This window comes from Pseudozyma hubeiensis (genome assembly GCF_000403515.1).
Source record: "Pseudozyma hubeiensis SY62 DNA, scaffold: PHS46, whole genome shotgun sequence".
Classification (NCBI taxonomy): Eukaryota; Fungi; Basidiomycota; class Ustilaginomycetes; order Ustilaginales; family Ustilaginaceae; genus Pseudozyma; species Pseudozyma hubeiensis.
The window spans coordinates 58905-79795 of NW_012133828.1; the positions used below are offsets into that span (position 1 = coordinate 58905).

A 20891-nucleotide genomic window follows, 5' to 3' on the forward strand; every position below is an offset into this window, starting at 1 on the left:
ACGCCGACTTCTCTCACACGTCAACTTGTGCCGCCGCCTCATCTTCTCGTGCTGGCCAGCCTCTGTTTAGCAGGATATATCGTCGTGATGACCTTTGTTCGGCGCAGAAATCGTCCTCGACCACGCAGCGGAGATACCAGCTCCAGTCAGCTGAAGGTTTTCTTGTACCCCGAATCACGACCTCGCACACAATCCTCGGTGGTTTCGCTGGCCAGCATTGTTTTCTTATATCGTCAAAACCCGAGAACGTTACATTTTCAAGTACCCCCCGACCCCTACAACATCTGCCCTCTTCTCCCTCCATCCACTGGTTTTGAATTAGAACCTCCAGCCTTCCCTCTAGCCTTTCGTCTCTGTGTCGCGACCATCGCTGTAGCTTCCCAGCGCCACATTCACCGCAGCTTTCAATCTCCTCCCTCCTCCTGTCTCCTCCGCCCTATCTCTCAACCATCGCTGTGGCTACCAGCACCACGATCGCCACAGCACTTGACGAACTTTCCCAGGTTGATACCATTACCAAAACCCGCCGCATCCCAGCACTTGTGGTCGTTCTCCCAGAAAGCGGTGGTGCGGTGCTCGCGAGTGGCAGCACAGCAGTCCTTGGTGATCTGGTAGTCGGAGGGTCCGGTACCGTTGAGCTCGGTGGTACAGTAGGCCGAGTGTGCACTGTGCACCTGAATGATGAGCGCAGAGCTAAAGGCTACGACGAGCAGGAGAGCGGAGAGCTGCATCTTGAGGAAAAATTGAGGTTGTATTTTATTGAGTCAAGAGGGTGTGCTAGAGTTTTGTGGGAAGGGGCTGGGTGTAAGATGGTCGATGGAGCCGAGTGGTGAGACTGTCGAGAATGGGCGGGCTTGATATACCTTTCGAGCCATTGACTCCGAGGTGTTTGACAACTTGCATGCAGCGCAACTGGACGTAGCAAGTTGTGCAACGTCCACATCGAGATTCCTTTGATAGCTATGAGTAGTCCGCCGACGCTGACCCCGGACGTCTTCGTTTTGCCTGCGAAACGTACCTGAACACAACCGCATCAACTCTTGACAGCGTGGAAACGAGCAATGCTCTTTCGCTGAGGGTAAGGACAACGTGGGCTCGACAGATCCGGCTGTGACACACACCTGTTCGACATCCGACTTCGCCCCCGAGATCGAATGCGTCAGAGTGGACATACTTCCTCAGGCGCTGTCGACGTTCGGCATCGCCTTCCGTCAACTTTTCGCATGGAGCATCGACGCACATCTCAGCCGCACCCTAGTTCCCGAACGACCGACTATCTCTCTTCATCCCGAAACCTTGTCCTTCGTCTACGCCTTGCAAACCTCAACCGCACCCCGAACTCAATCACTCTCACAGCCACAAGCCTGCATCAAAGCAACCATGATATACATTGTTCATCGATCAACCGCCTCATACACTCGCCTTCTCACTTGGCAGAATCGAAGAACGCCACTCGCTCCTGCAACGTAGCCCTATGACCAACGGGTCTACCCTTTGCCGCGCCACTGAACGCCGCACTGACGGGCGTCGTCGCCATCGCGCTATCGTCAAACGTGTAGCTGGGCGTCCTACTGACCCTACCGCCTTGTCTCGCCGGAACCGTCGTGACAGCTCCCGTACCGAACGATGCTGGAGCGGGAGCAGGCAGTGTGAACCTCTTCTTCTCTACCAAGCCCAGCTTTGCGCTCGCAGTCGGACTTCCCATCGCCGTCGCTGTCGCCGTCGAGGTAGTGGAGCCACTCGAACCTCCTGCCGTGGCTGAAGCGAATTTGTGCGAGAACAGCTTGTTCGGCGAAATTCGACCCGTCGTCGTCGTCGTCGCAGGCGATGCCGTCAGGCTCGAACTGAAATGCTGCTTGATCGGACTGGTTGCTGGCGAAGGGATCGTTTCAACCTCGCTAATATCGCGACCCAAGTAAGGGAGACGCGACATCGTGACGCCCACACTGTCTGCCGAAGCCTCCTGTTTCGACCGTCTGTCCAGCAATGCAGCGGCAGGCTCGACGGTGGTGATGGGTGGCGCCTCGACAGTAGGTGTCAGAGGCTCCTCGACCGACCCGGAACCCGAGTTGGAGCTCGAATGAGACGACGATTTCGAGATGGCCACGTGGTGTTGCGACTGCCCATCCTCTTGGTGCGATTCGGCAGATTCGGAAGCCGCAGCGGCAGCAAAGGACGATGCGTCGATAGCGGCAAGCGCAGCAGCAATGTCGCTGCTTCCACTTTCATCCGCAGTTGCTTCTGCCTCCTCGACGACCCGTCTCCCTTCCGCCGCCGATCCTTGCGAGTGGGACAGCTTCTTAGCATCGTCCTTAGCCTCCACCAGAGCCTTCAATCTGTTCTCCACCGAGTTCTCCCGCTTGAATCCTCCTTCCCCCTCTGCACCCTGTTCCTTACCCAACGGCTGGCCCAGCACACTCGTAAACCTCGGCCTACCGTTCGGACTGACCGACCTATCCCTCACATTCCCCATCTCCTTGCCGCTCTCGCTCGCAAATCCAAAGTTCGCCTTCGTCGGCGAGCCATGCTTCCTCTCATCCTTACCCAATGCCGGCTTCGCTCCCGCAGGCAAGTTCAAGTTCCTCGGCACAGCACTATCGCCCGCCGAACTGGAAGTCTTCGTCTCCCCTTCCTGCACCACCTCCTTCTGCTGCACCGGCTGCGCCGAAGCCGACGGAGTAATCGCAACCAAGCTTCCAAAGCTCGAAACACTCATGCTCAACCCCATCCCGCCACTCGCTGCGCCAGCATACCTCGCGACCGTCGCCACCAGCTCCCTCGACTCCTTGAGCTCCCGAGTCGCAGCTTTCAGCTGTCCAACCTCGTGCTTCATCAACCCAGTCATCTGGTTGACCCATCGGTCCATCTCTGCACTGTTGTTCGAGGCGATCGATGCACGTGTGCCGTTGCGAGCTTGCGGGTTGTTGGCGAGCATCGCGTCTCGTTCAATGTCAAGCAGGCGAGTCTCGAGCGAGCGGATGAGAGGTACAGAGTATCGCTCGAATCGGTAAAATCGGACCATCATTTCTTGCAGCGCATCGGGTAGAGAAAGGTCGGCTGGCATGGGTCCGACACCGGGTGCAAGCGTGGCGGCGTTCCGCTGTGCTGCAGGATCAGCGTTGTTCGTCGTTGCATGGGTTTGGGTCTGAGGTTGGGCTTGCGCCACACCTCTGGCAGGCTCCCGAGTGATCTGATGCGCGCCGCTTGGGAATCGCTGCTGATGGCCCGCATCACCAGCCTTGCCCTTCGGCGGGGTGGGCGGACCGTTGATCTGAGCATGAGCGGCCACCATCTGACGCGGATCCCCGCCAGACACCTGCTTTTGATGGACAATAGCATCTTTGCGCTGCGCCTCGATCTGCTCGCGTGCCAGCTGCTTGGAGCGCGTCTCTTGAATGATCCTTTGAGCTGGCGTCAAGGGTTCATCCTGTGGAGGCGTAACATCCCTGCTCGGTGATGCACTGGGCAGGTACGCAGGAACAGGCTTCCTACCAGGCGGGCTCTTCTTGCGTTCCAGCTCAAACTCCAAAGCGGCATTGACGTCGGCGTCGCTCTCCCCCATACCACTACCCTCGACATCGCTGTCGACCACCTGCCTCGGTCTGAACTCTCGATCTTGCTGTGGATCGAACCGCTGTGCTGATCCAGGTGCGCCCCGTGCGCCAGTCGGAGTCGTTGGCCCCATCATGTACCTCTGACGCTCCTCGTCAACAATGTGACGCGCCTGTCGCATCGAAGCAAGCTTCTGCGCATAGGCGGCTTCGTCCTCTGCATCTCTCTCCCGGCTTACAGTCAGAGGGAAAGGACTCAGATCAGAGGCATAGTTGGGTTCCTTCTCGTCAGCTCGAGGCGAACGGCCAAAGACACCCTTGAACCATTTCCCTGCCATATTCGATCCGCCGCCGGGAGAGCAGCTGCGCGGTACATCGTCGCGATTGCGCGGCTGCCTCATGTCGCTTTCGTCCGCAGCTTGTTTGCGCATCAAGTTGGAGAGGAATCCGGAAGAGTTGGGGCTCGCGCCTGCACGAGCAGGAGACACGGAGCCGAAGGGAGAGTTGGCGCGAGAGTAGTCGGTCTCTGCACTGTCTCCGAAACGCAGAGGCGAGTGGGAAGAGCGTCCGAAAGGAATGTCGACAGGGGACGGCAGGCCGTCCAAAGGCGCAGCGCCCTTCTCGCTGTCCTTGCGAGATCGACCACCGAGACCAAATGAGAAGCGACGCGAGCGGCTCGGTGACTCGTCTCGACCTTCGTGTCCGGGGGTGTGCTGCGGAGGGAGCAAGGGTAAGCTCATGTCGCCACGCTGATCCATGGATGGCGGACCAGCACGGTGGTCACGAGGTGCATGAGGGTGTTGTTGGTGATGCTGAGGATGAGGTTGGTGGCCAGAGGGAGAAGGCGGACCGCCCGGGTAGCCACGCGGACCTGCCATTCCATTGTTTCGAGCAGCAGCAGCGGCGGGACTTGCACCACGCGAGGCAGGGTGCTGTTGCATGCGGTTCTGTTGTTGGAAGTGAGCCTGTCGATGATGTTGATCGAGATCCTCTTGCTGCTGCTGCGTCAAACTCTTGGGCCCAGCGGTGATGCGAGCCACTGGCTTCTTTGCAGTCGGCGATGGTCCGGACTGTGCAGATCCGGGCCGATGTTGGTCAGACGGGTGGCCAGAGTGATTTGTGGAGCTGCTGTAGCCCGAGTTTGACTTGCGAGGGACCCTTCCTCGCTCTGCACCCCTCTGAAAGTCACCAGCCGTGATACTGCCGGACGGACTGGCTGGCCTGTAGAAAGGCGATGGCTGATGCGCAGCGGCAGATTCAGGTCTGCCGTCGTTCGAAGAGCGAGCGGTGCCATATCCCACTCCGCCGCCTGGTCCACCTGGAGGTACACCGAGACTAGCCGGAGCACCGAGCGGCTTGCTCTTGGATCTTCTATACTGCAGATGCTGCTGTTCGTGTCTTTCGTGCTCGTCGTCCGAGTCTTCCAGCGTCATCCTACGCGAAGCAGGAGAAGCAGACTGGTGACGCGAGTCGTTCGAGAAAGAGTTGCGCGACTGTTCGTGTGCCGGAGAAGAGGGCAGCGAGACACCACCAGGCGCACGGATGACGCTCCTGACGACGAAGCTTGAAGCAGAGCCAGATGGGCTGATGGCGTTGTTCGCCGAGTTGTGGGAAGATACCCGCGAGCGATTTGTGTTCTGGAAGCTGGTGTCGAGACTGAGATTGGGCGGCTGGCCCTGGGTGTTGGGACTCGAGGAGCGAGAACGGTTGAAGGGCCAGAGCTTGCGTGCTGGAGAGGAGGACCGATCGTTGTATCTTTCGTTCATGGCGAGATAGTCTGATGTGTGGGGATCAGGCACGAAGCTGTAATTGTGGGGGTTGGCTGCCGCCATCGTTGCTGGCGGTATGGACGTTGATGACGACGAGCTGTATTGATGTGGTCAAGTTATGTTGAGATGATGGTGTAGCAAGAGCAGGAACGAGACCGGAAGAGGAAGGTTTGCACTGGGAAGGACGAACCGCCGAAAGGTGGAAGTTGAATCGTTGCGCGCTTAATATGCGCTTGGGCGGGCGTGCGTACATTGTAGGCGCTTTCCTTCTGCAGCAACGCTTGTTCTGCGCTTCGATTGTCACAAACTGCTGCGGCTCCTCTTTCGCTCGATCCGATCCTTCGCCCCTGATGACCTCTTACGCTTCCTCTCTCATTGCTACACTCGAGTGACGGCTCGAAGCCAACGACATGACAAAAAGGGGGTCCGGTCCAGCTTGACGTGAAAAGGGGCTCGAGAGTGTGACACCTTTTTAGGGGCTTCATGCAACCAAACTCCACACATTTCCCACACACGCCAAACTTAAAATTCGCGCGCCGCTTCGTCACGTGCGGATTGCAAAGTGGCTGTACGCTCTAACACTGATCAATTTCTGGACCACCCGGCTATTCAAACTTGTTGGCGGATATCGCCGACGTCAGACCTGTCAGACAGAGTCGCTCGACATTATCAGGAGCGCATTGTCCACCTTCATTTCCTCCTACTGACCGTCTCTCAACATTTCAAACCCAAGATGACGGATCACAGAGAAGCGAAAGACGCTGCATCGACGCTGTTGATCAAGAATGTTAGGCTGCCACCCGAGGCTTATGCATCTCTCCACCACGTCAATCTTCCACAAGATCAGCAGGAAGAGATACCGGTGGTGGATGTGGAATACGTCCACCTCGAGCCATCATCGAGCACACCGGCTGGCACACACGCCGTCGAGGTGTATCTCAGATCCTCCGAAGCTCTCTCCCGTAAACCCGTGACTTCTGATGGCGCTGCTCCATTCCAATCTGTCGCTCAGACCATCCCCCTTCCCGCCTCCTCCGGTCCATCTACCTCGGACCCCAACCAGCTCGTAGCTCGGTTCAACACCGTCACGCCCATCCCATCAACCTCAACATGTATCGACGCCAACTCCAGCATCTCCATTCCCGGCGGTCTCTGCCACCCTCACGTCCACCTCGACAAATGCTACCTCCTCGACCGATGCACCCTCTCCACCGGAACATTCTCCGAAGCGCTCACCTCCACCTCGTCCGCCAAATCCCACTTCACCCACGACGACGTCCGAGCGCGAATGCGTCGACTCGTTTTGTCGTCCCTCTCGCACGGTGTGACCTGCATGCGCGCGTTTGTCGAGGTGGATCCGACGGTGGGACTCATGTGTCTGGAAGCGGGTATTGAAGTGAAGAAAGAGTTTGAGGATAAATGTGAAGTGCAGATTGTGGTGTTTGCGCAAGATGCGATCTTCTACCCTGACGATGAGGCGAAGGAGAAAGAGATGCAGAGGTTGCTGGAGGAAGCGGCTACGAGACCAGAAGTCGATGTCATAGGGTCCGCTCCTTATGTCGAATCTCTCAGCAAAAGAGACCAGGAGCAACTCGACGAACGGGGGCAAAACATCAAGCAGAAACAGCAACAATCTCGAAACATCACTCACATCTTCGAACTAGCTTCCAAGTACTCCAAACACGTCGACTTCCACCTCGATTACGATCTCGACCCCCCGGGAAGCGAGATCGACGGAACACAGTCGATGATCCCCTTCGTGGTATCGCTTTCCCAACAGCGGATCTGGAATCACTCCAACGGAAACAAGAGGAGCGTCACCGTGGGTCACTGCACCAAGCTCTCGTGCTTTGACGAACACCACCTCGATCAACTCGCTTCGTGCTTCTCCTCTTCTCCCACCGCAGACGTGCCTCCGATCTCGTTCGTCGCCCTGCCACCATCCGACCTGTACATGCAAGGTCGATCCCAACCCTACGCCTCGCGCTCACGTGCCACCCTTCCCCTCCTAACCCTCTCCTCCCACCCTACCCTCCAGCACCACACCAACTGGGCTATGGGCGTCAACAACGTCGCCAACCTCTTCACTCCCCAAGGCGATGCCGACCCCTTAGCGCTGCTACCCACGATGGTGGGGGTGTGGCAGAGTGCAAAACCCAGAGATTGCGAGGTGCTCGTCGGTTCGGTCAGCAGTAGAGCCAGGGCGGCTGCTGGATTGAATGCTAATTATGGAGGGTTGGGGCAGAACATTTGGACGGATCTAACGGTGGTGGATGGATCGAGGTCGTTTCAGGAGTTGGTTTGCGCTCCCAGCTATTCGAGGATTACGGTCAAAGATGGTGTGCTGGTGGCGAGGAGAACGGTCGATTCGAGAGTGTATTGAACCTCAAATCGCACAGGTCACACAGAAGGTGCATCAGATGGTGCAATGCGAATACATTTCTGCGGTCGAATCGAGAATACAAACACCGTGGGAGATCGATGTTTTCAAGGCCTATCAGCAACACTGCTTCCACCATCGGTCGTGATCACCTGCGCCGTCATATTCCTGTCCTTCAACAGGTAAACGTAGGCGTTAGCTACATCTTCCGGTTGACCGACTCTGCCGGTCATGAGCTTGTCACCCAGGGACTTGAGGAAACCTTTCCTCTGTTCTTCTGGGATGCCGCTCCACAGCTCGGTCTCGACGGGACCGGGCGAGATGGCGTTGACGCGGATGTTCTTGGGCGCAAGTTCGAGAGCGAGACCTCGGGTCAGACCGTACACACCCGACGCTACGCCTGCCATGACGGTCCAACCTGGCATGGGCTTTTCCGCCACCACACCGGTGGTCAACACCACACTCCCTCCGCTCTTGAGATGTCCCTTGGAGGTAGCGACTTTGACGGCAAGCGTCGAGCTGATGAACCGGATCGAGGCGGCATCGATGATGTCTTGGTAGGACCACTCTTCGAACGGTTTCGTGTCGATGGAATCGCCGGCAGAGTAGATCAGATGATCGAACTCGCCGATCTTGCCGAAGAACTCGACCAGGCTCGCTTCCGCTTCGGATCCCTTGAGGTTGACGGGAAAGCCAGAGACGCGAGACGAATCGACATTGTACTGTTGAGCGGGATCGGAAAGTTTGGCGATCGCAGCTTTGACGCGATCGGCGGAGGAGGAACCGACTACGACGTAGGCTCCTTCTTCGATCAGGGCGGAAGCGGCGGCAAAGCCAAGCCCCGAAGTGCCTCCGATGACGACCACCTTTTGGCCTTTAAGCACCGCAGCTGTCTTGGAGGTTGCCATGTCGGATAATATGTCCAGAGAGATGGGGCGAAGGTATTGTTGGAAAGAGGATAACTCTCGGTGGATGTTTGACAACGATTCGGATGTCGTTAAGAAACGCCCGTCATGTCATATATACACCTTTCCCTCCCTCACAACCTCCACCTGATGGTCCAAGCTTCGGACTCCATAACACAAAACAACGGCGGCTTACACGCTCTCCACTTTTTGTTTCCCGCCGGCGTCAGCAAAATACCCACTCTCTCGCTTGCGTATCCCCGTACAACGCTTCTGACCGTCTTGCGTGATATTCCCCTTTAGTTGTTTTGCATAGCCGAGCACACTCTAGCCGCCACACCCTCCACCACCTCCTCTTACCCACCTCTTTCACGCCAACGCCCCGGCCACGATTTCATGTCCCTCTTTCCTACGATCCAACATTCGAAAAAGAGACCGTACGAACACCCATTGAAAGAGGCGAACCATACCCTAGAAGTGGAGGCTTCCTTCCATGTTCTCAACCAACCCCGCGGAGACATTCTCAGATCCGACCTACCCACGTTCCGCACCATCTTTCCCGCCCCATCCAACCCAAGAGCCACTTCCCACGCTCACCACCTCTCACACTCCATCCACCTCAACGCTCGCTCACCCGCCCCACTCACACACCAATGCAAATATGTCTATCTAACATCCGAATTGCAATTAGATCTATCACCTACAAATCCAGATCATCGTCCGGATCGTCCTCATCTTCGTCGTCGTCCTCTTCCGGCTCGAAAAAGATGCTCGCATTGCCCGTGTTCCCCCTCAACGCCTGTTCCTGCTGATGGTAGGCGTACGGCAGTGGCACGAACTCGCGTCTGGCGCGTTGATCCTGCGTCTCGGCCAGGTTGAAGGGGAGAGTCGAGATCATGCTGCTGTGAGCGTCGCCGGTGGGAGCTGTTGCAGTGGCTTGGGTAGCGGATGTGGTGGCGGCAGTCGAGGCGCTGGATCGATCGGTCATGTCCAAGGGAACAACGACCGACTCAGAGGTGAATCCAACCAGCTCCTCGTACTTCTTGCCAGTCTTGGACTGATAATGCAGTTCCAACACCGCATATCCCGTCCTCTGACCCAAAACATCCGCCAACGTGATCGCCGTCGGTCCACCACCGCTCTTATCCATCCCACCCTCGCAGAGCGCCTCAAACCCACACCCTTCTCCATTCCACCACCCTTCCACCCCTCCACCCGCCTCGTACCCGGCGACACCCATCGGACCTCTATTGGCCACGTTGCGCAGAACATCCCAAAACCTCGCATCCACTTCCTCCTCGCCATCCTCGCCAGCGTCGAATCCCAGCACCCGCTTGACAGCGCTGCTCGTGCTGGGGGGTTTGAGACTGTACTGCTTGAAAACATGTCGGAGAAGTGCAGGTGAATGAACGGTAACAGAGAGCACCGTACCACCGGCGCCGGCCGCCGAAGAAGCGGTAGATGCAGCAGAGTTGCCCCAGATCAGCGGCGAGTGCAGACTCGACAGCAACCCGGCACTGGTCGACGCATCCACACCTCCCAGTCGCAGCCCAACAACCAACCTCGAAGATCCGCCGATCAGCGCGAGCGTCTCACGTACAACCCTACTAGCCACCACAATTCCACCCGTCGTCGCCTCTGCATGCGCGATGGCATTCAACGAATCGATAATCACCGTCGTCTTGCTGACATTCGCGTTCAACTGCGCCAGCTTGGCAGTGATCCGATCGATCAGCTCTTGGCTCGTCTTGATCGCTTCGCCATTCGGTGCAAACGTGTTGCCAAGTAGAGTAGCATCAATGGAAGCAACGTTGCCAGCATCGATACCATCAAGATAGGTCTCGGCTTGTCGAAGGGTAGATACGAGCAGCACTGCTTGGTTACGCTGCGTCGAGCGAGCGATCAACTCACGCACCAGACTGACTGAAGACTGCACGATCGAGTCTTGCAGGATTACCAGCTGCTTGCCGTGTCGTTGCGAATTGGCGCTCTTCAACCCGCTCGATGAGCCGTCTGCTGGTGCGAACAGTGTGTCATCGAGCAGGCTCTGTGCTAGCGAAGGCGTGCTTGCTGCGCCACTTGCTCGCCCGCCCACTCCTGAGGTTGAAGACGACGGCAGCGAGGCTGGAGGCGCTCTGCTTGATCCACCCCCACCCGACACCGAATCGGACGCAGCAAGCGCCTTGATCGTGCTGCTCCTCGACAGCATCACTGCATCCCTTGGCTGTGCCTGCACTCCGTCACCAGACTGCGAAGAAAGACTCGGAAGGAAAGCCGCATCACGCATGGCAGCTGCTGCTGTGGACTGGTATTCGACCAGACCACGCGCCACGGTGAGGACTTGACTGGGCATGAAGGCGACGTTGTGCTGCTGAGCTTCCTCGTCGGAAATCAGAGCGCCAAACGTGCGTCCTTCCGCTTCATGCCCGAGCCGAAAAAACGACGGCGGCTTGCGAAGCGCTTTGCCTTCCTCGAGATGCTCAGCGCGGCTCTTGAGCGCCGTCGACATTCGACATGCCTCGTACATCCGAGGAGAGGCTGGTTCCGCCTCGTCGGCGCTGGCAACAGACGTGGACGAAGGCGTGTGGATCGACGAGCTGGAAGAGGCAGTGTCGACGGGCGGGTGGCCTGATTGCGTTGATGCGCTGCACGAGAGTGCATCTGCATCGGCGGAATCGGCGTCCGCGTCCGCGTTGCGCGCTTCGTTGTCGACTTTGGCAAGGTTGGAGGAGGAGAGATCAGAGTACGGGGCATCGGCATCGACGCCTCGGCGCTCTTGTTGCGCGGAGTGGTCGACAACGTCATCTGCCCCCTGGACGTTTCCCGAGTCGGCGTGGGCTTGCTCGTCGGCATCAACGTTGGCCTCGTTGACGTGACCGTTGGTACCGTTGGATTGCTGCGAAGAAGGCTGCTCGCCGTTCTGGTGAGCTTCGTGGCGATGTTCGCCATTGCCATTGGTCGCAGTAGCTTCGGTCCCGTTCTGAACACCGTTACCGAGATGCTCCATCTCTTCGCGCTCGAGCTCCTCCAGCTCGAGACGCATCTCATCAGCTTCGCGCTGCAAGCTCGTCTTGAACTGTCGGAGTGAGTGGATGAACTCGACCTCGGCAAACTTGCTAAAGGGCTGAGGCACTTGCCAGCGCGCGTTCGACTCGTGGTAGGCTTTGAGCCAGGGATGACGGAGAGCCTCTTCGGCAGTCAATCGCTGGTCGGGATCCCAGGTGAGCAGCTTGGCAACCAGATCCAGCGCTTCCGGATTTGCATTTGGGTACAGCTTCTCCAGAGGCACGGCGGGCATGTTGGGAAGCGACTTGATGTAAGTCTTTGCCCGTTCCGATCCAATCTTGTCCAACACCGCTTCGGAGGGCGAGCCGAGAACATTGTTGATGCGTGCGATCTGGTCGACGTAGTCCTTGCCGCCAAAGATGGGTGCGCCAGCGATGAGCTCGGCGAGGATGCAGCCGACGGACCACATGTCCATCTCGGGACCGTAGCCCTCTCGGAAGCAGAGCATGACTTCGGGAGCGCGGTACCATCGTGTCGCGACGTAGCCAGTGAGTGGACCACCAGGGTAGTTGAGGCGCTTTTGTTTGCCCTTGGAGTCGGTCTTGTACAGCTGGACGTGGAGATCCGAGGCAGGTGAAGGTGAGCGTGCCGAGCCATCGCGGGGCTGCACCTGGGGCTGGGAGGAAGAAGCTGCGTCAGAAGTGGGAAGAGTGGATTGGTTCGCCTCGACGTGGTCGCCATCGACGCTGCTGCCGATGCTCGATCTTGGCTTTGCCTCGGCATCGTCGCTGCTGGACGATGGTGGTGCGAGGAACTCGTCCGAGTCGGCATAGGCTCGAGCCAGACCGAAATCGCAGATGCGAAGGGCGCAGTCGCCGTTCACCAGGAGATTGCTGGGCTTGAGATCGCGATGGATGACCTTGGCAGCATGCATGTAGCGAACGCCTCTCAGGATTTGGGCCATGAAGTACTGGTGGTGCGCATCCGAGAGTGCTTGACCCGAGCGGATGATCTGCGAGAGATCGGCTTCGCTTGCGGAAAGGACGAGGTAGATCTCGGAAAAGTCGATGAAAGCGGTGTCAAAGTCGAGCAAAGCGGTGACATTGTCGCACATGCCAATGTGACGGAGCAACGCCACCTCGCGGAGGGCTCTGCGTGCAAGGACATCCTTCTCAAAGATGCGGGTCACCTTTTTGATGGCGACGTTGCATTCGAGCACCTCGTCGCGACACAGGGCTACGCAGCCGTAAGCTCCGATGCCGAGCTCGCGTACAAAGGTGTATCGCTGCTTGACGTGGAAGGGGACGCCGAGGCAGCGGAACGAGTGGTAACCACGAGCGGCGAGATTGTGAGGCGCCATGGGATGGTCCTCGTTTGTGTAGCGCGGTGTGCGATGCGAACCAGAGGCGGAGGACGACATGTTTCGACGCGTGCGAGTCCGTGAGCGCGTTCCCTGTCGGGAGCCGACCTGGTGAAGGGTGTTGCTGGTGGAAGAAGAAGGTGGTGATGGTGGCGGAGGCGTCTTGCTGGAGCCTGGTGCTGCAGCTCCCTGCTGCGGTGGAGGCGACAGCGGTGTAGATTGAGGTGCTGGCATTCTGAACGACGACCGAGTAAGATGCTGAGACTATAGCAATGCGTACTCGAGAGTCGTATGATCGATTAAGCAGGCACTTGTGTCGAGGAGGAGGCGCAGGGCGCACTTATGAAATGAGCCAGTGAGTGATCGGTATGGTGAGGCGGCGCGTGTATCAAAGCAGCGTTGCTGAGGCTGTAAAGGTGAGGATCAGGTGACGCGACTAGGCGTGAAAGCGGGCAAAGCGAGCCGGCACTTCCGACGAGATGCGGTTAACCTTGGCGCAGCAGGTCAGTCAAGAGCCGATCTGCTTCAAAGAGGCAGGCTGGCGAAGGCGCGTATCGCTGCAGAAGACGGTTGACTGCAGCGGCTCTGCAACGGGAAAAGGAACAATGAATGCTGCACGGTCCCCTCGGTCTGCGTCGAGTCAGGCTCGAATAGCGTGGTTGTACTGTGAAAAGAGGGGTCGAGTGGGCGACGAGCTGCTGCTATCGGAAGCGTTACCGATGGACGCGATCGACGCAAGAGGAAAGAACGTACGCAACGAATGCTGGTGAAAGCAGCCGCTGGTGTCTGTTGTTGTCTATGGATGGCTGACTGTGTGGTTGTTGGGGAAGGCGTGCTGGGTCGCCGGTGAACACGAGCAGGTGTTTGACGATGCAGCACTGTGGTCGATCGATGAGCGACCAGATGACAGTTGGAGCTGGTCAAAGCAAGTGCGCGGAGAGGATGGATATGTGATGGTGTCGAGATGGAGGGTGAGGTGGGTTTGACGAGGGAGGTTGATGCGTCTAGACAGGGTCACCGTATGCCTCGAAGGGGAGCACCACCCTAGTTGATTAGCGACTGCCGGCAGCTGACACGAAATGATGTTGGGATCCGCAGCGCAGCAAACACACATATGCAAAGAGAGCCAGGTTGAAAGGCAGACAGGCGCATACGGCGTCCGGATTGATTGACTTGTAGGGCACAAAAATTGGGCGAGCAAAAGCACCGGTGGAAAGCGTACACACGCTACGGCAGCGTAGCGCAGTCTCTGTGCCGACCAAAAAAAAAAGGGCGTGGACGAGAGAGTGTCTGTGTGTGGGAGGAGAGTGACACAGCATCTCCAAAACAGCAGCGTGAATGCGACATTTTCGGTGGACAAAAAGGCCCGAGGCAAGCGTCTGGCCATCGAGCGAAAAAAGGGTCGATTTCCGAACAGAAATCCCAGCTCGGGTAGACAACCAGTGGTCCTCGTAGATCGAGCAGCTTTTGCGGCACAATGAGCTCTAAAACAATTTAGTTTAATTTTGCTCACAAAAAAAGGACGCGTCTGAAAGGGGTGCCAATCCGGCACGATCTCTGGTACTTGTTGACTTGCAGATCAAGGGTGCCAAAATGGACAATTGCAGGTGGTGTCGTCGGTCATTGTGATGAGAGCACATGAAAATTCAGGGCAAAACACGCAGAGTGACTGCATCTCGACCCTCACGTATGCAATTTTACCGGAAATTTTTCCTCTTAATCTTGGCTCAGAGTGGAAAGTTCTGGTCGCGGTGTCACACTACGAAAAATGTCTCGATCTTGGACTTGTTCGAAGCGGCTCCACCACCGAGACAGCGCTATCGAAGTGGTCGGCCCTTTTCTAGCTCTTTTCCTTTTTTGCTGTCGGTCGCTGTCCGCCCGCGCGCCGCCCTTCCGCGGGTGCTGTTCATTTCGCGATTGGCGTTGTAGATGAAGTGGGGTCCATCAGCGATCGATCGTCTCGCTTGGATGAAATTGGCGCGGTGAGCCCAATCGACGACGATGACAACAACAACAACAACAACAACAACTCGATCAATTGTCTCCTCGACGACGACTCACGAGACCAGCGCAACGGGCCTGATTTGGTAGGTGGCTGTGTGCTCGGTGCGAATCATATTGACCGGCTCGGTGCATCTTCGGGATTGGTCGCTACGAGTGGTGAGACACGACGACATGGCCGAACGAGCAAGCAACGGCACCTGTCTCGAGCTTCCCTCCGAACAGATTGACACTCGCAGCTGCGGCTGCAGCTGCGGCTGCTGCTGTCCGAACATTGATCACAGGATTGCAGTCGGTGTCAATTGACATCTGGCACAGACTGTCAAGCCGACGAGCATCGAGCCGACGCGGGCGCGGGGAGTGCGGGCAGCGTAGCGGACAAAAGGTGACCGGTCTTGTCGTGTGCATACTGCATCTGCTGCCTCGCTTTTTTTCACATTGGCGGGCGAGTAATATTGATATTTTCCCAGCCTGGCCCGCGACACAAGGGACGAACGGGAACAAGACCGGGAACGCGGACTTTTTTTTTTCCTGTTCCTTTTTCGTTGGGATGTGGGAGCGAGCACATGACACGCCAGGCTCGCTTGTCACTCGAAAGATTCCCGACAAGCTGACGTGGATTGGGGTGAGTCCAGAGCAGAATGCAGAGACACCTAGATGCCCGGTGCAAGCCACCATCGCTTCTGCCGCCAAGCTCGACGGCGTTGACATTGTAACTAAATGGCAGATGCCAGCGATACAGCATGCACCTCGAAAGATAACGTCTTTGTGCCAGAGCAACCAAGTTAGGCTGGGAAAAGTAACGAGGTTCTGGGGCCGACCAGCCAAAGCCAAAGACCGGCTTGAAAACGGCGCCAAATTGCACGGCATGCTTGGCAACATTAAGACGCTTTCCTTGCTTAAATTGTTGTGCTGGGGGGTGTACAGGAACGAGCAGCTGCAGCTGGGTCTTAAATCCATATTGGGACATCTGCTCATGTTCGGCTATGTCTCTTCCGAGCTTCATCATGTCTTCCTTTGGTGAGTCTGCTTCTAGTGTCTGGACTCTCTCTCCCTCGCTTGAGTTACTGCTTGCGTGGAAAGTGCTATTCCAGTGCAGAGGCGAAAGGTGTGACGAAGCTTGTCGTCAGGCGGGTCTGCCGGTCAACGCCTGAACAAGCCCACACTACTGTAGCAGACTTCATCTCTGTTGCATTTGACCTCAAGCTTAGACAGATTCTGCCACTCTCGTTGTTCTTCTCGTCGCTCCATCATTCGCCCCGAAAATCATGCTCATGCTTGGCTTGATGTGTACCGCAAAGGAACAATAAAAGTTTGACCGAAGTTCCATCTCGTTTGCGGCTGAACCGTGATCGCGCAAAAGAGACAAAGGCTAGGTTCTGCCTGAAATGGGAATTATGCAGGGTTCATCTCAACACAAACTAACGTGACTTATGAATTGACCCGAAAAAGGTTGTGCCCATGCGGTTTTTTTGCATGAAGAAAAGGCAAGACGGCCAATGCATGCGTGACACAGACGCTATGCAGTTCGGCTCATTTTTCATGTTTGAACCGGCAGCAATGGGGTTGGATGGTTCGGCCCCACTCGAATCCGACTTCGTGTTGTTGACGAATGCAAGAGAAGAATTCCCCAGTCTCGACATCGTTGCGACAAGGGGAGACAAGTTCATCCGCATCACAACAATGGGCAAAGCACTTTTGAGCCAAGCCCATTTTGGAAGCGAGGGACGGTCAGGCGGAGAAATGGTTGCGGTGGGATCGGACCTGCAAAATCGGCAGTGGGCCGCGGCGGCTTTGTTCTCTGCTCGTGGTGTCGCATTGTGACAAGCTCAGACGGGCACGGCGAACGCCACCAAAGCCACCGCCCCTCCAGCTCAATCCACCGCGTCACTCAGGCGACGCTGCGGCGACTCTATATTTTAGGGTGGCTGAAGCATTTGCATATGCCGGATTCGCAGCCACAGCCTCGCTTTGCCGGTTGACAGCTTGGCTCTGGCAACTCTGTTACAAGGGGAAGAAAAAAGAAAGTTGTCCGGCCATCATCAGCGTTCGACCAGTGCGCTGCTGTAGTACTTACGCTGTGGCTTGGACGTGACCACCGAAGTCCGACCGAAGGTTGTCCCCTCGCTGCTCGCTCTGTCGTTGCCTTCAATCTAACATCACGAGATAGTGTCGTCGGTGACCGATCTGGCCGACGCCTCTCTCGACCCAAAACAAGACGCACTTAGGTTACTGATTCGAGTTTCGCAGAGGGTTGGCCGATTGGTTTCACTCATCGGCATATAGCCTTCGTTAGCCTTCTCCGACTTACCTACTGCCCACAAACCAAAACGGGATCTCGACACTTGGCCGAGATGCAGAATTAGTCTTTTCTTTTTGGGTCTCTCTTTCTCCACGCCCAGCTGAACAGTGTGTTGTTCGAACGCTAGTTTCGTAGCCTAGCTCGTCTCTGCCCTTCGACATGCTTTCGCAGCTCCCATCTGAGTACCGTCTGTCTGTGCGCTAATGATCGTACTCCGAAACGCAAATATGTTCGAGAATTGATCCTTGTTTTCATGCGATTCGGTCTCCCCGCATCCGCCTCCGACCTCATTCGTCTCGTGTCGGGAAGACGGGAGACCTCACACGAGTGACACACGCAAACACACACTTTTCTTTCGGCGTCGAATGACACTGTTTCCTCCTCCGCCAACTGCATGTGGGGTTCCAAAGCGAGAGCTAGAACCATCAACACCGGTGACGAGACATCCTATACCAGCAATGATGACCTTCAACCGGCGAGATGCGGAGTTGCAAACATTTCGCGGTGGTTTTTTCTCAAGTGAGCCGTGAACTCGAGCTTTTCTTGCTCTCTGACACTTTGTGGACCGAGTAATGGGTTCGGACCGGCGAATCATTGGGGGAAAATGTCGGAGGCGAAAACATGACGAGATCCTCTCTACCCCGGACCGGTGTGTCGTCTGCTATTGTGGATGCCAAAAAAACACCCCAAGTCGTCACTCGACCGATCAACGTGGATATTCATGCGTCGATTCGTTACCCCACACACACACGCCAATAAAGCTGTTTTGCTCCTCGTTAAGTGTTTGTTCACTTTGGGGGGCGACTTTACACAGCTCCTTTCCCCACGCAAAGAGGACGGCTGTTTCTAGCTCGAACCCAGTCCATCGTCCTCGCATTTTTCCTTTTCCGCGCCTCTCACGCATCCACAACGGATGGAGTAGATCTCTTTGTCGAAGATGCGATGTAAAGTGATGTCAATGGCAGTTGTCTGTTTGGGAAAAGGTTAGATGTGGAGCCGCGGCAGCTTGAATTTTTAGTAGAACCTTGTGAGACACCATGATCAGAGCCGAAACAACTTGCGTTGACCGCAGAAAGGCATGTTTTCCTTTCGATCATCGCGGTTCGTACCAATGCAGATCGAAACCCCTCTTTCGACTCCACAACCCTGCTCGAGATTCACATGTGTGGGGTTAGGAGCAACAGAGTTTTCCCGAATCCTCGCTGCTGTCCAGAACACAGTCTTGCCTGCTGATCATCCTCCTTGCCATCGGTTGACATTTCCTATCGTGATCTCGTCATCGTCAGACGATGCATGGTGGCAGATAGAACGTGTTTTCCATACCTCGTCTCCCTCACCACAGCTGATGACTAGGCAAGCTTCTTGAAACCCAGGTCGACTGTCGCCTTTCCCCCTCACCCGATGCCACTCCTTCACCGCACCGCAGAAAGCTCAATTCTAGCCTTGTGAGACCGAGCCAGAAATCATCCTCGTAGTCCACGCCTTCACAAGCCTTTGACCAGTGCTATCACCTCGCAACTGCTTCTTTTTCGCAACCATCATTTTCCAGCCCCTTTTTTCTTCGTCCACATTTCCCCTTCCACTCAAAATTACTACCGTTCTGTCTTCAACAGTCTCCCCCCAACTTTCATTCTCCGTCTTCCCTCAAACTCATCGGCTACGGACACAATCACTCACACTGTACACACCTCAGCACACGCTCAACAACGGAAACGGACAAACCTGAAAATGCAAAAAAACGTAACTACATCAATTTGAACAACCCATGAAAGAGAAAACCTCGTGTGACCTGCATTGCTTTTCCTCGAAACCTGATCCAGCTCAGCAGACGGGCATGAAACTGCTGCCGGCGCCGACACCGCTTCCAACACCACCCCAGAAGCTGCTGAGCGGCGCGACATCCTTCTTGGTGTTGGCTCGCAGCAACGAGGGTCGTGGGCTCTGCGACCTGGGCGAGCCCGGAACGGCCAACGTGGGAGTTGCGGGTCTGGAAGAGGAGCAAGCGTCACCGCTGCCAAAGTTGAGGAAGGCGCCGGGCGTCAGAGGCATCGAATCTTGAGTGGGGCTGGCACGGCCCGACGTGAGACCCGATGAGCCAAAGGCGGCAGGGGCACCAGCCGCAGCAACACCGCCGGTCGCGGTCATGCTTTGCAGCGCTTCGAGGATCTTGCCAACATCCTGGCTCGAGATGGTCCTAGCCTTGATGGTCTTGACCTCGTCCTTGAGCGTCTTGTTCTCGACAGAAAGCTGCGAGATCTGCTGACGAAGGCCCTCGATGAGCGCGTCGCGATCGGCAATCTGGTCCTCGAGCTGGCCAATGTACTCCTTTCTGCGGGTACGGAAGTTGCGGGCCGAGATCTTGTTGCGAAGCTGACGCTTCTCCTTGCTGCTGAGCTTCTTGTACTCTTCCGGGTCGGGCTTGAGGTAGTTGATATCGCCAACTGCCATGGGGATGGTGTTGAGAGGCTTCGATCCCGATCTGTGGGCGTGGCGATCGTCGTCTGCGTCATCGTCGTCATCTTCCGACATGCCATCCTCGGACATGGGAGCGGCGGCGTCGTCTTGCTTGAGCGAGAGGTTCGACGGCGTCAGGGTCATGGGCTGAGCTTGAGGCGCCACGGCGTTGGGCTTGGACAAGTCGGAAGGGCTGATGGAGGCGAGGGGCATCGAAAAGGCGGAGGCATCGTTGGCGGCGCCGCCGTTCTGTACCACGTGAGGATCGATGGTGGTGGCCGACTCAAATTCGGTGGTGCGAAAAGGCGAGTTGCGGAAGAAGCTGAGCAAGTGGTCGGGATCATCGTCCTCAAACTTGATGGGCTGCGAGTTCAAGGACTGCGTTGGGTCGTCGAGAAGCGAGGAGCTGGGCTCGCCAAAGACGGTGGAGAAATCGACGAGCGCATCATGCTCGGCGATGCTGTTGAGTGCGGGGGGAGTGGCTACGGGAGAGAAGCTGCGGCCAGAGAGAGCAGGCGACTCGGCAGTGTCGAGCTCAGGAGGGCTGGCCGTCTGGAGCGTGGCAGAGGCGACGGGCGCAGTCGCAGGAGCAGTTGCCTTGGGTTGAGGAGGAGGAGGGCGCGTCAAGGCGGCAACGGTGACCTGCGAGGTGGAAGCGTGGGGCTGGTGCTGCTGTTGAGGCTGCGAGGTGGTTGCGCTCGCAGAAGTGGCAGACGACGATGAAGCCGGAGCTGCTGGAGCAGCAGAAGCGGCGGTGGTGCCATTCTTGTTCTTGAAGAGGCTGTCAAAGTGGTTGCGGACGTAGCGATCGAGGAGAGCTTCGCTAGGCTGAGTGCCAGCCTTGCGAAGCTCGACAGCGAGGTAGTAGCGGAAGAAAGTCTCGGGAGAAGAGCCGGGAGGAGGCGGGGGCTGATTCTCGTCGAGACCGACCTTGCGCATGTTGGAGGCAGCGACAGGGGTGGATGAGATGGAAGCGGCGTTGGAGATGGTACGCGGGCGTGGCTGAAGGGTGGGTGAGGAAGGCATCTTGACAATGTCGTCAAAGCCGTTGAAGCTCGAGTTGCGAGCGACCTGAGTAGCTGCCATGATGGAAAGATGGGTCGACTCTCAAGCTGGCGTAGCCGTCTTCGAGTGGGTTGTGTAAAAGCTAGAGTGGAACGGGA

The 20891-nt window shown here is 56.9% G+C and overlaps 7 protein-coding genes across 7 annotated transcripts; 2 read left to right on the plus strand and 5 right to left on the minus strand.

Moving 5' to 3' along the window:
* Nucleotides 1-443: 443 nt before the first annotated feature.
* Nucleotides 444-1242, minus strand: PHSY_004976 (hypothetical protein; the record flags this gene model as incomplete). The annotated part of the gene is made up of 3 exons (XM_012335588.1): nucleotides 444-731; nucleotides 864-1018; nucleotides 1122-1242. 3 exons carry the CDS (start codon nucleotides 1240-1242, stop codon nucleotides 444-446), a joined length of 564 nt encoding a protein of 187 aa, XP_012190978.1.
* A 335-nt stretch (nucleotides 1243-1577) lies between these two features.
* PHSY_004977 (hypothetical protein) lies at nucleotides 1578-5317 on the minus strand (the record flags this gene model as incomplete). Its single annotated transcript, XM_012335589.1, has 2 exons — nucleotides 1578-1872; nucleotides 1974-5317. The coding sequence occupies 2 exons, from the start codon at nucleotides 5315-5317 to the stop codon at nucleotides 1578-1580; spliced, it is 3639 nt and encodes a 1212-aa protein (XP_012190979.1).
* A 736-nt stretch (nucleotides 5318-6053) lies between these two features.
* PHSY_004978 (zinc metallopeptidase) lies at nucleotides 6054-8617 on the plus strand (the record flags this gene model as incomplete). Its single annotated transcript, XM_012335590.1, has 2 exons — nucleotides 6054-7505; nucleotides 7883-8617. 2 exons carry the CDS (start codon nucleotides 6054-6056, stop codon nucleotides 8615-8617), a joined length of 2187 nt encoding a protein of 728 aa, XP_012190980.1.
* A 688-nt stretch (nucleotides 8618-9305) lies between these two features.
* PHSY_004979 (MAP kinase) lies at nucleotides 9306-13205 on the minus strand (the record flags this gene model as incomplete). The annotated part of the gene is made up of 1 exon (XM_012335591.1): nucleotides 9306-13205. One exon carries the CDS (start codon nucleotides 13203-13205, stop codon nucleotides 9306-9308), a length of 3900 nt encoding a protein of 1299 aa, XP_012190981.1.
* Nucleotides 13206-13450: 245 nt separating this feature from the next.
* Nucleotides 13451-13741, plus strand: PHSY_004980 (hypothetical protein; the record flags this gene model as incomplete). The annotated part of the gene is made up of 1 exon (XM_012335592.1): nucleotides 13451-13741. The coding sequence occupies one exon, from the start codon at nucleotides 13451-13453 to the stop codon at nucleotides 13739-13741; it is 291 nt and encodes a 96-aa protein (XP_012190982.1).
* Nucleotides 13742-15122: 1381 nt separating this feature from the next.
* Nucleotides 15123-15380, minus strand: PHSY_004981 (hypothetical protein; the record flags this gene model as incomplete). The annotated part of the gene is made up of 1 exon (XM_012335593.1): nucleotides 15123-15380. The coding sequence occupies one exon, from the start codon at nucleotides 15378-15380 to the stop codon at nucleotides 15123-15125; it is 258 nt and encodes an 85-aa protein (XP_012190983.1).
* Nucleotides 15381-19095: 3715 nt separating this feature from the next.
* PHSY_004982 (hypothetical protein) lies at nucleotides 19096-20814 on the minus strand (the record flags this gene model as incomplete). The annotated part of the gene is made up of 1 exon (XM_012335594.1): nucleotides 19096-20814. One exon carries the CDS (start codon nucleotides 20812-20814, stop codon nucleotides 19096-19098), a length of 1719 nt encoding a protein of 572 aa, XP_012190984.1.
* Nucleotides 20815-20891: the final 77 nt, after the last annotated feature.